The sequence below is a fragment of the Eptesicus fuscus genome, chromosome 15 (genome assembly GCF_027574615.1).
Source record: "Eptesicus fuscus isolate TK198812 chromosome 15, DD_ASM_mEF_20220401, whole genome shotgun sequence".
NCBI lineage: Eukaryota > Metazoa > Chordata > Mammalia > Chiroptera > Vespertilionidae > Eptesicus > Eptesicus fuscus.
In genome coordinates, this window is record NC_072487.1 from 63,918,342 (window position 1) to 63,930,051 (window position 11,710).

The 11,710-nt window shown below is 55.5% G+C and overlaps 1 protein-coding gene across 1 annotated transcript in view; it reads right to left on the reverse strand.

The window, feature by feature from the left end:
* The window catches only part of DAB2IP (DAB2 interacting protein), a 160,617-nt gene extending 151,092 nt beyond the window's left edge, over nt 1–9,525 (reverse strand). Inside the window, exon 1 of the mRNA XM_054727044.1 lies at nt 9,260–9,525. Within this exon, the coding sequence (XP_054583019.1) occupies nt 9,260–9,362 (103 nt within the window). The 5' untranslated portion in view covers nt 9,363–9,525. The remainder of the gene's footprint in view (nt 1–9,259) is intronic.
* Nucleotides 9,526–11,710: the final 2,185 nt, after the last annotated feature.

Here is an 11,710-nt window from a genome sequence, read left to right on the forward strand (position 1 = left end):
AGCTGCTAGCAATTATTGTTACAGCCCAGAGAGGCCCTGCACCTTGCTCAGGGTCACAGAGCCAACGTGAGGCAGAGCAAACACTAACAGCAGGTTCCGGCTCCCGGTCCAAGCTCTTTCTCAACACAGAGCCACTCTCCTGGGAACCTGTGAGATGGCACCGCCCAGGGGCTTATCGTGGCCCAGCAGCTTCCCCAGGCCTGCGGTCCGCAGGCCAAGTGCAAAGTCCCAACCAACAGGTTTGTTTTTCTTACACACATGCATGAAATCGACAAGTGGCTCAGAGCGAAAGTTCCCAAAACTTGGCATCCTCCCCATCCAGAGGTGAGCAGTGATCTCATCCCTGTGACTAAGCCAACGCCCGCCGACGCCAAGAGCCCTCTCTGGGAACCCACAGGCTTGGCGCTGCTGGCTCCAGCCCCGGGAGGAGTCAAGGCTACAACACCAGGGTTCTCACCGAGCTGGGAATCCCGGCTCCTGGAGCACAGAAAGGAGAGGGTGGTTCTGAAAAGCAGGCGGCTGCTGCTACGGCTGAAGGCCGGGATAGAGCTGGAGATCCGGATTCGAGTCCCAGCTTTGCCATGAGCTTCTCATGAGTTTTAGGCAAACCCAGGCCTCTGTCTGCCCAACTCTAAAATGGGTGGGTTATAGATTTCCAATGGTCTGTCCAGCTCAGATCTGGTTCAGCCCTCAGGGGCCTCCGGCCCAGCTGGGGAAGGAGTGGAGCGGGGACACAGGTATGGGGTAGAGGACAATGGGCACTAGAATGTGCAGAAGGAGAGGCCAGTGTTGCTGGAGTGGTTGCCCAGGCTGCCCTGAGGAGCTGGGGCCTGATCAGGGATCCTAGTGGGGGTGGGGTGAAGCTGGGAGGAAGAGAATGGATTCTGGGGCCTGGGAGCTTATCAGTGGCAAGGAGCCCAGAGCCAGAGGCATAGAGCAGCCTGAAAAGGCTGCAGTGAATCAAGCCAGGGGAGAAGAGCCTTCCCCCAGAACTTCAGCCGACGCCTCCTTCCTCTTAATTCCTGCCACCACGGTGAAGACAAATAGACAGACAACCAGAAGAACCTAGATTAAAAACTAGACAAATCCAAGAAACCCAGATAAAGACTGCCCAGAACTGGCTCTTCCGAGAACCCAAAGGCAGCAGAAAATGGGATCCTCCCTCTCCCTTGGTGCCGGGTTACAGAAGGAAAGGTAGGGACGGACAAGGTGTCTTCTGAGGAGTTTTCAAAAATCTGCTCTACCAAACACCATAAAATGACACCTGAAGCAACGCTGGGGTGGGGGCACGCCATGGCCCTCACTGTTGATAAAGCGGGCAACTGCTGTGCTCTGGAACCCTCAATGGATCCCTACTGCCTAAAGCAGTGGTCGGCAAACGGCGGCTCGTGAGCCACATGCGGCTCTTTGGCCCCTTGAGTGTGGCTCTTCCACAAAATACCACGGCCTGGGCGAGTCTACTTTGAAGAAGTGGCGTTAGAAGAAGTTTAAGTTTAAAAAATTTGGCTCTCAAAAGAAATTTCAGTCGTTGTCCTGTTGATATTTGGCTCTGTGGACTAACGAGTTTGCAGACCACTGGCCTAAAGCATCATGTTCACATGCTCCTTGTTATGGTATTTGGGGCCTCGATTTGGGGTCCTGATGGTACTTTTCTGCTCCACTCCCTTCACTACCCTGCCTTCCCCCTCACCACGTACAGCCTCTAGCTGATCCCCAACCCCATCATGAGCCTTTGTCCCCTGGGGCCCTGATCCATCCTCAGGTCCTTAGTCTTCTCACTGTCCTGCTGCTTTGCTTTATAATCTGCCCCTATTGTCTCCACCACCCCATTTCTCCTCTGTAGCCTCTTGATTAGGCTCCCCCCAAGGGTAAAGAGGACAGGCACAGGAGGCAGGGAACAGACCTAGGTCCTGCCGCCAGATTCTGGATGCGTGAGGGATGGGCACACGCCTCGGCGCTCATTTTCAAAGTGGGCAGTGCGACCTCTACCTACGTCAGCGGCTGCCGAGCCGCTCAAGTGAGATAATGGAGCCAAGAGCTCTGCACAGACTCAAGTGTGACACAAACGCAAGGGATTAGGACGGCTATTTTTAACTCCCCACATCCTGGCCGAAAACAAACCCCTCACACACCCTGCAGATCCTATCAGGGGGCTGGCAGAGACTTTTGGGAATTCTCTCCTCCGGGAAGCAGCGCCAGGCCAGTGCTGATGGCTCACCCTCTGCTGGGAAAGACTCCAGCTGGGCCCAGCTCCCATTCTGTCTGGCCTGGCCGGGTCCTCACAGCCCCTGTCAAACAGCCATTTCCTGCTGGATTCGGTTGTCACATATTCTCCAGCTGGTGACAGCCAGACAGAGTCACCAAAGATGCTAAGAGAGGTCATTCATTCATTTGCTTCTTCATTTACCCCCACATGTCCTCCTGCCCCCGCTCTGAGGGGGTGGGGCCTGCTGCAGGGCCACCCAGAGGGGTCAACCATGAGCACCTGTGCCCGGGTGCTCAGTCTAGGGGCAGGGCAGGGGTGGAGACAGGCAAACTAAGAGAGCAAAAGTGGGTGGCACCACCAACAACAAAGGCTTCATGGAGGCAGCCTCCAACTGGGCCAGGGACTTGGACAGCATCTGAACGGAAAACCGGACCATCCTCAACCTCCCTCCAGCACCCCAGCATCCCTCGGACCTTACCCCCACATGGTAGCAGCCACTGTGACCTACAGGAGGATGGGCGCTTCCTATTTTAGGACAGAGAGCTCCTACCTGTCACCTGGCCCACCTGGCACTGCCTAAATCCACAAGGACACTGCCCACTCTCCCCGGTCCCACCTCGCCCACCGGCCACTGCCCGAGTTCACTCTCATCACATGATGTCATGGGGAAAGTGACTCCAACACAAGAGTGTCCCCGAGAAAAGCCTCCTCCCGAATGAGGAGCCGTCACTACGGCGCACCTCCTCCTGGCTCCCCACTCCGAGCCCTGCCTCCTCGTGGGAGTGCAGTGAGCACTGGGTGTGGAGTGAGAGAGGCCATCCGGGGTGGCCTCTTTCTGGCTGCGTGAGCTCAACCACGCGTCTCTCAGAGCCTCAGTTTCCTCGGCAGAAAGTCACATTAAAGGACCACATGAAACAAGACCGGCTGCGTGGAAGTGCTTTACAAACCCAGTGGTTTTATGGAAACGTTTGTTTCAGCACAAATTCTTTGTCCTCATTTCTTATCTTTCCCCTTTGGCCTCTGGGGCTCAAGAACCCACTCTGAACTCGGGGACAATTTCTCTGGAGGTTCCGGCCACAAATACCTGCAACCCTAGAAAAGTCATGTGATCCCTAGGAGCCGCTGGAGCCACTCAGTGACCCCCAAGACCCTTCCTAAGTGCTCGGCAAACTCCCTTCCAAATTCTAAGGAATCAGGTGGGTCTGGGCTGGAGGAGACCTGCGGTTCAGCCGGCAGGCGGGGAACGGGCGGGCGCCCTTTTCAGACCTGCTTCCAGGCTGCTCTGTCTTTGATGCCGCGGAGCCAGAATAGACTTTTTTAAAAGCTGATCAAGAGTGATCCAAAGGAGGCCGGAACGTCTTTCTGCACACCAAAGGCACCGCTCTGTCTGTCCCTGGCTGAAGCCAGCCTGGCCCAGGGCACACACGGAGAGGACCCCTACCTGTTTGCCTTGCAAAGCGGGGTGCAGGCAAAATGCCCTGAGTCAGGAGCAGAAAAACCAAGCCCGGTTACAAACCAGCCCAACCCTACAAGGCTTTCTGAGCATTTCCTAGACCAGTGGTCGGCAAACTCATTAGTCAACAGAGCCAAATATCAACAGGACAACGACTGAAATTTCTTTTGAGAGCCAAATTTTTTTAACTTAAACTTCTTCTAACGCCACTTCTTCAAAATAGACTCGCCCAGGCCGTGGTATTTTGTGGAAGAGCCACACTCAAGGGGCCAAAGAGCCGCATGTGGCTCGCGAGCCGCAGTTTGCCGACCACAGGACTAGACCAAGGAAGGCCCACTCGGGACCCCACAACTTCGTGGGCACTGAGACGAGAGGTGAGGCCAGGGCCTTGCCCTCTAGAAGTTCCAAGTGCCTCTCGGAGACGAAGAAGTGTAAGGCAAGGTGGTTAATAAGAGCCCAGGCCAGCACCGTTGCAGGGGGACAGCTCGCCCTGAGTGGGGTGATGAGACAGAGTAGAGGTGACATTTGTGCCAGACCCAGAGGGACAGGAAAATTTGGTCAACGATGCAGTGGCTGAGAGAGAAGGAACAGGCAGCCTGCAGAGCAGAGAGAGAGGAGGGAGGCAGGGAGGAATGCTGAGCAGGATGGGTCCTGATCGCCAGGCCAGGGAGTGCGGGTTTGATCCTGTGGGTGCGTAACAGGGAACCACCCCCGGGGGGTGCGGGGAGGAGAGGCATGAGGGAGGGGGAAACTGAGGGCAGGTGGCTGGCTGGCAGAAGCTGCAGTTAACGGGGCCTGCTTTAGGAAGCCAGGCTGCCAGGGGGCCTGTCCTAGGCCTAGAAAACAGGCCACTGGATCCCCTCAGCCAGCTGCTCGGCTCTGGCTCCCGGGAGAGGTTCCAGCCATCCAGGCTCAGGTACCAGTCAGGAGGGGCCAGCGAAGCAATCCGCCCTCCAATCCAACCCAATAACTCACCGGAGCCCTGAGCCCATCGTGGACACCCCTCCCTAGAAATGCAGAAAGAGAACAAGAGATCTAACTAAACACCTTCCCTTCCCCCTTTACAGAAAACTAGAGTTTGAAACGATGGCCAGCCCTGCCTAGGATCACACAGCCCGATGGTGGCCCAGTCAGAACCCAGGTCTTCAAGCTTCCAGGTAAGAGCTCTGGCACCAAAGCCAGACCAGCTGGGGCAGAGGAACCATGAGGTTGGGATACAGTGTAAAAAGCCCGTGCTCACTGTCAAGGGACCTGGGATCAAGTTCGAACTTTACCACCTCCCCCCCCCCCCCCCACACACACACACAGACATCAGAGCTTTGGCCGTGTCACTCAGCTTCCTGGACTCAATGGCCTCCTCCATAAAAATGGGTGTTGAATAAATCCGTGCCTTTCACAGGATCAAACAGGACTGAGATGGAAAATGCTCTGTGCACGCCACAGCTCTGAGGTCGGGACTCGGATAGTCCAAGGCCAAGGTGGGCGATACCTTTACCCCTCCTCCTCCTGGCAGCCAGCCCTGCCCAGCCAGCCTCCTGCACACATTTCTCTGGAGCTTCCCATGGACCGACCAGCAGAGCAGCCACCCCGGGGGAAAGATAGGTTTCTACTGGGTTTTACGATATAGATGCACGCATGGCAGGCCCACCCCACACTCCTCCCCCAGAAGTTCGAGCACAGCACCTCCTATCTGAGAGGTCAGAGGCCATTATGGGGCCATGGAGGAGGAAGATGTGTGTGTGTGTGTGTGTGTGTGTGTGTGTGTGTGTGTGTGTGTGTTCCAACACACTTCCCCTGAATCCCCACCATACTTGTGAAATCTGAGCACAAGGGCCTCATCCAGGATGCTCCAATATTTCTAGAAAGAAGAGGTCAGAGGCCGTGGAGGGTGGAGAGGTGAGCAGGGCCTCCTGAGAGCCACAGGCTTGCCACCACACACATCCATGTGTGGCAGGAGAAGCCTCTGTCCTGGGCACCTCTGCTCTCTGAAGGCCTACCCTCTAATGCCTGCCATCCACCCAGGAGACTTCCACAACCACCAGCAGACACTGGGTGTAACATCATGCCCGTTTTACCACTGGGAGAGAGCCCCAGAAAGGAAACGTAACCAGCTCAAGAGACTGAAGACAAGACTGAAACTCAGATCTCTTGGAACCCATGTCCCATATTCTCTCCCTAGGGCTGTGTTTCTCAAATGGTGCTGTACATGGGAACGGCCAGGGGAGTTTAAAAAGTACAGATTCTTAGGTCTGGAGTAGAGGTGAGGAATCTGCATTTCAACAAGTGCCCAAGTGATTGTGATAAAAAGCATCGCCCGCATATCCCACAGACCCAGGCAACCACCCACCCCACCCCCGTGGGCACACAGGATGGCACAGGACAAAAGTAACGGTTAGAAGCGTGGGCTCTAAAAGCAGCTGCTGGGTTTGGGATGTACTCCAGCACCTTCCGGGTTATCTGACTTTGAGTAAATCTCTTAACCTCTCTAAACCTGTTTCTTCATCTGCAAAATGAGGATAAGAATCAACCTCATGGGATTGTCTTTAAGATGCACGGAAATGTGTGTAAAGCCCTTAGCACAGGACCGAGCATATAATAAACACTCAATAAACGGTGCTGTGATCATTGCCAAATTCAGTTCAGTGTGCTAAATGCCTAAAGGAAGGAACAGAATGCCGGGCACGGGGACTGCAGTGAATAACTGAGCCAGTAAGAGATGCCTGCAGGGCTGTGCTAAAACCAGTGGGTAGAACTAACAGGGACACAGATTTCCGCTCCAAACAGGAAGGGTGTTTTTTTTTTTTAACAGGCTGGAGTTGCCCAATCATGAAGCCAGCTGCCTGGTGGGCTGACTGTCACTAGGGGATTCCAGCAAAAAGGACTAGATGTTCACCAGGTGGAGACACAACCCCAGAGAAGGAAGAATGGGGAGGGGATGATCTTGAAGGTGACTTTGGACCAGGTTCTGCAGGTCAGCCCCTCTCTGTATCGTGCTGGTTAATTAGTGCATTTACATTTCCCTGATATTTACAGCCTTGGCCTCCAAGCATCCAAAAGGGATGAGGAGAGATCAGTGATAGACAGAAAGCCTATACCTTCTGAATAGTTCATGACAGGGAGGAGGATGGAGGGGGCTGTCTTAAATCTGAGACCTATAAACCCACTGGAATCATATGCCTCGGAAGGTATGTGCATCTCTGCACTTTTCTCAAAAGAGTTTATTAAGAGGGGCTGGTCCACCCCAACTTTTGAGAGAAGGGGAAAGAGGGCCCAAGCTCCAGGTTACAGATGGGCAGGACAGCCCAAGGCTGTTGTCCTGTGAGCCAGGTGCCTTCCATGCCTTACCTCTCAAAGGCCTTACTAGATCCCCCTGGAGTGGGACCCTGGAGCTCAGAGAGGTTAGGAAACCTGCCTCAGGACACACAGTAGTAAGGGTGGGGCTGAAGTTTGAACTTGGGTTCTCTGGGCTCTAAAGCTGGTGTTTGATTTGGTTTTTAACTCTCAGGTATACGGTCTTAGACCAAGAAAAAAATAGAAAGAAGTTTGGCTTTGATATTGAAGGGAGATAATGCTAAAGATGATAATCCTCATAAGTGACAACCCATCCACTCATCCACCCTCAATCAAAATTAAATTCAAGTCAAAATTAGTTTCCCCGCTAAACAGCAGAAGGGGACCTGGGGAGAGGGGTGCAGTTTCCATATGACTCAAGCCAGGCAGCTGGAAAGAATGGGCCATCGGAAACCAGTAAGCCAGAAATTCCCAGCAGGCTGAGAATTGGGACTTGGATGGGTTTGGTCCCTGTTTCCACTCTGCCTGGCTTAAGGTGTTTTAATGGATGGGCAGGGTACAAGCACCCAGGAAACGGAAAAGAAACCTCACTTCAATGACCCTACCCCCTGGAGGGTCTGAAGTTTTGGGAGACCACTGGAAACGATGGGGTTGGGGAGTATAGAACCCCCAACCTCCTGGCCAGCTATGGGCCCAAGCTTGGCTGGAGGGGGAGGGGGGGTTGGGTGTGTGTGGGGGGGGGGGGCTTCCTTATAACACCAAGCACCCAGAGATAGTGGCAGGGCGCACAGCAAAGTTTAGAGTCCACCCACCGGGTAGAGATCCTTACAGCACAGTGGGCTGTAAGGTGGAAGAGGGGTGAGTAAAGCAAAGTCTCAGCCCACTCCTCTGTCCGACATCCCCATATCTCCTATCAGTGCCTCCAGACCCTCTCGAACCCCAGATCCCTCTGGGATACTCCTGCAAGCCCTTGGGGCCCCCTCATCTTGATTCAGAGACTCTAGCTCTTACCTCTAGACGCCTGTGGGGCCGCTGGGCGCTGCCATCCCAAAGGCGCCGGGGCCGACCCAGGGTCAGGGTCACGAGGTGGCGGGGTCGCGGGACTGCCAGGCAGCAGGAAAGTTTCCGGAGCGCCAGCCAGGCCGAGCGCTGGGGGCTGGCCCGGCAGGCGGCGGACCGCAGGAGCGCGCCCCAGCCGGCTCCGCGCCTCCGCCTGCGCCGCGGTGCTCCGGCTCCCGGGCTCCCCCGGCCACCCGGCCCGCCCAGCCCGGCCAATCGCCGGCCCAGCCACCGCAGCTCCTCCCGCCAGACCGGCACCGAGCGGAGGCCGGGAGGGGAGGGGCGGGGGCGCACCTGTTAGACCAATCGACCCCACTCCTGCCACCCCGCCAGGCCGGACTAGGCAGGGCGGACCCCATTCCTGGCTCACGCTCCCCGTCCCCGCTTTGGCTCCGGGTCTGGGCCGGGCCACACGCCCCCTCCCTCCCACCCCCGATCCAGGCCAGGCCACACTGCCCTCCGCTCCCGGGCCCGCGGGGTCCCGCGCGCTGCTGTCTCAGCTAGTCCACCAAGGCCCTCCGTGCGGACCCCAGGATTTCAGAGAGAAAACCCCGGCTTTAGGCTACTGGGGTACGCGACTGAGGAGTAGGACTCTGCTTTGCTCACCCCTCTACCACTCTACATCCCCCCCCCCACACACACACACCCCAAGGATCTTCGCGTGTCAGCTGACCCCTGAAACTCTGAAACTGCTGTGCGCCCTGCCTTGATCTTCGACCGACCACAGGGTCCAAGATCCGATGCCAAGTCCAGAGCTTTGGGAGAGAATGGGCGCCGCGCGGGGACGGGGGAGGGGGGGGAGGGGAGAGGAAGGGGGTGTCACGGAGAAGGCAATTCTAACCCTCCTACTCTTTCGAGGACCCCATCTGGGTTCGGGCAAACTTGTCCAGAATGCTTGCGGTCCGCTTCAGCGGGTACCCCAACTATTTTTTTTGGGGGGGGGGGTCACAACAAATATTAAAGTTTGATGATTTCATTGTCCCACTTTCCAGATAGGAAGGCTGAGGCCCACGGGAGGTAAACACTTCTCAGACCCTGGTGGCAACACCGCAACTTTTTCAAACAAAAGGAGAGTTTGCAGAGAGCGCTAGGCTCTGCTCTCCAGCCCTATGCGGATGCCTGGGGTCCCCCCCCCCCTCCCCCGCTCCGACCTGCCCCCACCCCCACTCCCCTGGCGTGGGGAAGGAGAAAAAGGCCCCAGCAAGTGCCCGGGAAGAGCCAGGGGCACGCCCGCGGCCGGCCGGCCTTACCTCGGCAGCAAAGCGTGTCCTCGCAGAGCGCGCCGGCGGGAGGCCCCAGCAGGGGCAGCGAGGCCCAGGCGAGCGCGCGGGAGGCCGTGCCGCCGGCTCCCATCCCGGACCGCCCGGGCCGCGCCTGGGCCCGCGGACCTTCCACCCTTCGCGGCACCCGTGGGGAAGGCGCGGCGCCCGCAGACTCGGCTTCAGGGATGGGACCTGGGCCAGGCCCGGAGTGGGGGCGTGCGGGGCTCCCCGGGCTCCGCGGACTGTCGGCGGCTCGGACTCCCCAGATCGCTGCCCCAGCTCCCGGCGGGCACGAGACGCGCTGGGCAGGGCTCTATTTTTAGCGAGAGCTGCTCTCCCAGTTGGACAGACAGAACCAGTTAATTCGGCCGCTGGGGAAGGGCCTGCACCTGGAGCTCCCCGGAACGGCAGCCGCAGCTCCGCTGAAAGCTGATCCTTCGCATTCCTGCCTCTCGAGGCGGGAGGGCGGGAGGACGCCTAATTCCTGGGGGAAGGCAGCGCCCGGGCCCCAAGTGCGCACACCCAGGATGGAGCTCTTTAAATGGACTCTGGAACCCTGCCGGACTTCCTCCTGCTGACCCCAGGCCTCAGGCTACTTCCCACGCTCCCTACTGGTCCCTAGCAATGGAAAGAGCCCCCCTCCCCCCGCCTGCCCCCCCCCCCCCCCCACACACACACACACAGGGTTTGGTCCCAGCACCGACAGAAGCTGGCACACATACATCCCTCAGGAGCTACTTGTTGAAAGAAGGGAGGAAGGAGTGAACATCTGGGACCAGAAGAGCAGGAGGGTCCAGCAGAGCCTGGGCATATGGGGTGGGTGTGTAGGGTGGCTTTAAAATCCCACGGAACCCCTAGTCCTACACTTTCTAGCTGTGTGACCCTGGCAGGTCATCTCACCTCTGTGCCTTAATTTCCTCTTCTGCATCTGCATAAGGGAGTCTTAGGAGCCCAGGAGACGGAATGAGAGAGGACTTTGCAAACAAAAGCATGAGGTGAATGTTCATGTCATGAGTGCTGAGAGGGATGCAAAGATGAGTAAGACATGTGTGTGCTCTCCGGAAGCCACTAGCCCTGCTAATCCAAGCGAGGAGGTTCTCGGGGACTGAAAAGGTACAGGGAGACCGTATGGTATTAGCAGAAGGAGAGATGGGTAAGGCCAGTGAGGGAGGCTGCAGAAATAGAGCCACACAGGTATGGAAACCTGATGCAGAGGTGGTGCTGCAGAGCGGGGAGATAGAAACATCTCTAAAAGGTACTTTTATGGAACAATTGGCTGTCCCTATTGGGGGGGGGGGAATGAGATGGAATCCCTACCTCATACCATCCATAAAACAATCAGTTCCAGCCCTGGCTGGTGTGGGTCAGTGGTTAAAGCACCGACCTTCACACTGAAGGGTCTTGGGTTTGCTTCTCGGTTATCAATCAGTCAAGGGCATGTACCTGGTTTGCAGGCTCCATCCCCAGCCCCGGTTGGACATCTGCAGAAAGCAACCAATTGATGTCTTTCTCATATCGATGTTTCTCTCCCTCTCTCCCACCCTCCCTTGCACTCTCTCTAAAACTCAATATTTTTTCAATGGAAAAAATATTCTCAAGTGAAGATTAACAACCTAAATCACTTCCAAGTGGATTAAAGACTTGAATACAGAAACCTTGTAACAATGAAAGATTTCTTTTTTAAAATATATTTTTTTATTGGTTTCAGACAGGAAGGGAGAGGGGGGAGAGATAGAAACATCATTGATGAGAGAGAACCATCGATTGGCTGCCTCCTGCATGCCCCCCACTGGGGATCAAGCCTGCAAACCAGGCACACACCCTTGACTGGAATCGGGGACTTAACTGGGGACCCTTCAGTCTGCAGGCTGATACTCTATCCACTGACCCAAACCAGCTAGGGCCGTGGTCGGCAAACTGCGGCTCTCGAGCCACATGCGGCTCTTTGGCCCCTTGAATGTGGCTCTTCCACAAAATACCACAGCCTGGGCGAGTCTATTTTGAAGAAGTGGCGTTAGAAGAAGTTTAAGTTTAAAAAATTAGGCTCTCAAAAGAAATTTCAATCATTGTACTGTTGATATTTGGCTCTGTTGACTAATGAGTTTGCCGACCACTGAGCTAGGGCTTGAAAGATTTCTTAAAGTCTCTTATGTCTTTAAGCACAAACCATTAAGATCCCGGATTCAATTCTGGTCAAGGGCACAAGGCAGCCGATCAATGATTCTCTCTCATCACTGATGTTTCTATCTCTTTCTCCCTCTCCCTTCCTCTCTGAAATCAATAAAAATATTTTTTAAAAAGAAAAAGATTGATATATTTAATTAAAGTGTAAAACCCCTTTTTATCAACAGAAGATATTTGGAACACAATATCCAAAATATGCAAAGATCTTCTACAAATCAATTTCAAAAGAAAGGGGAGGAAATTGGGCAAAATATA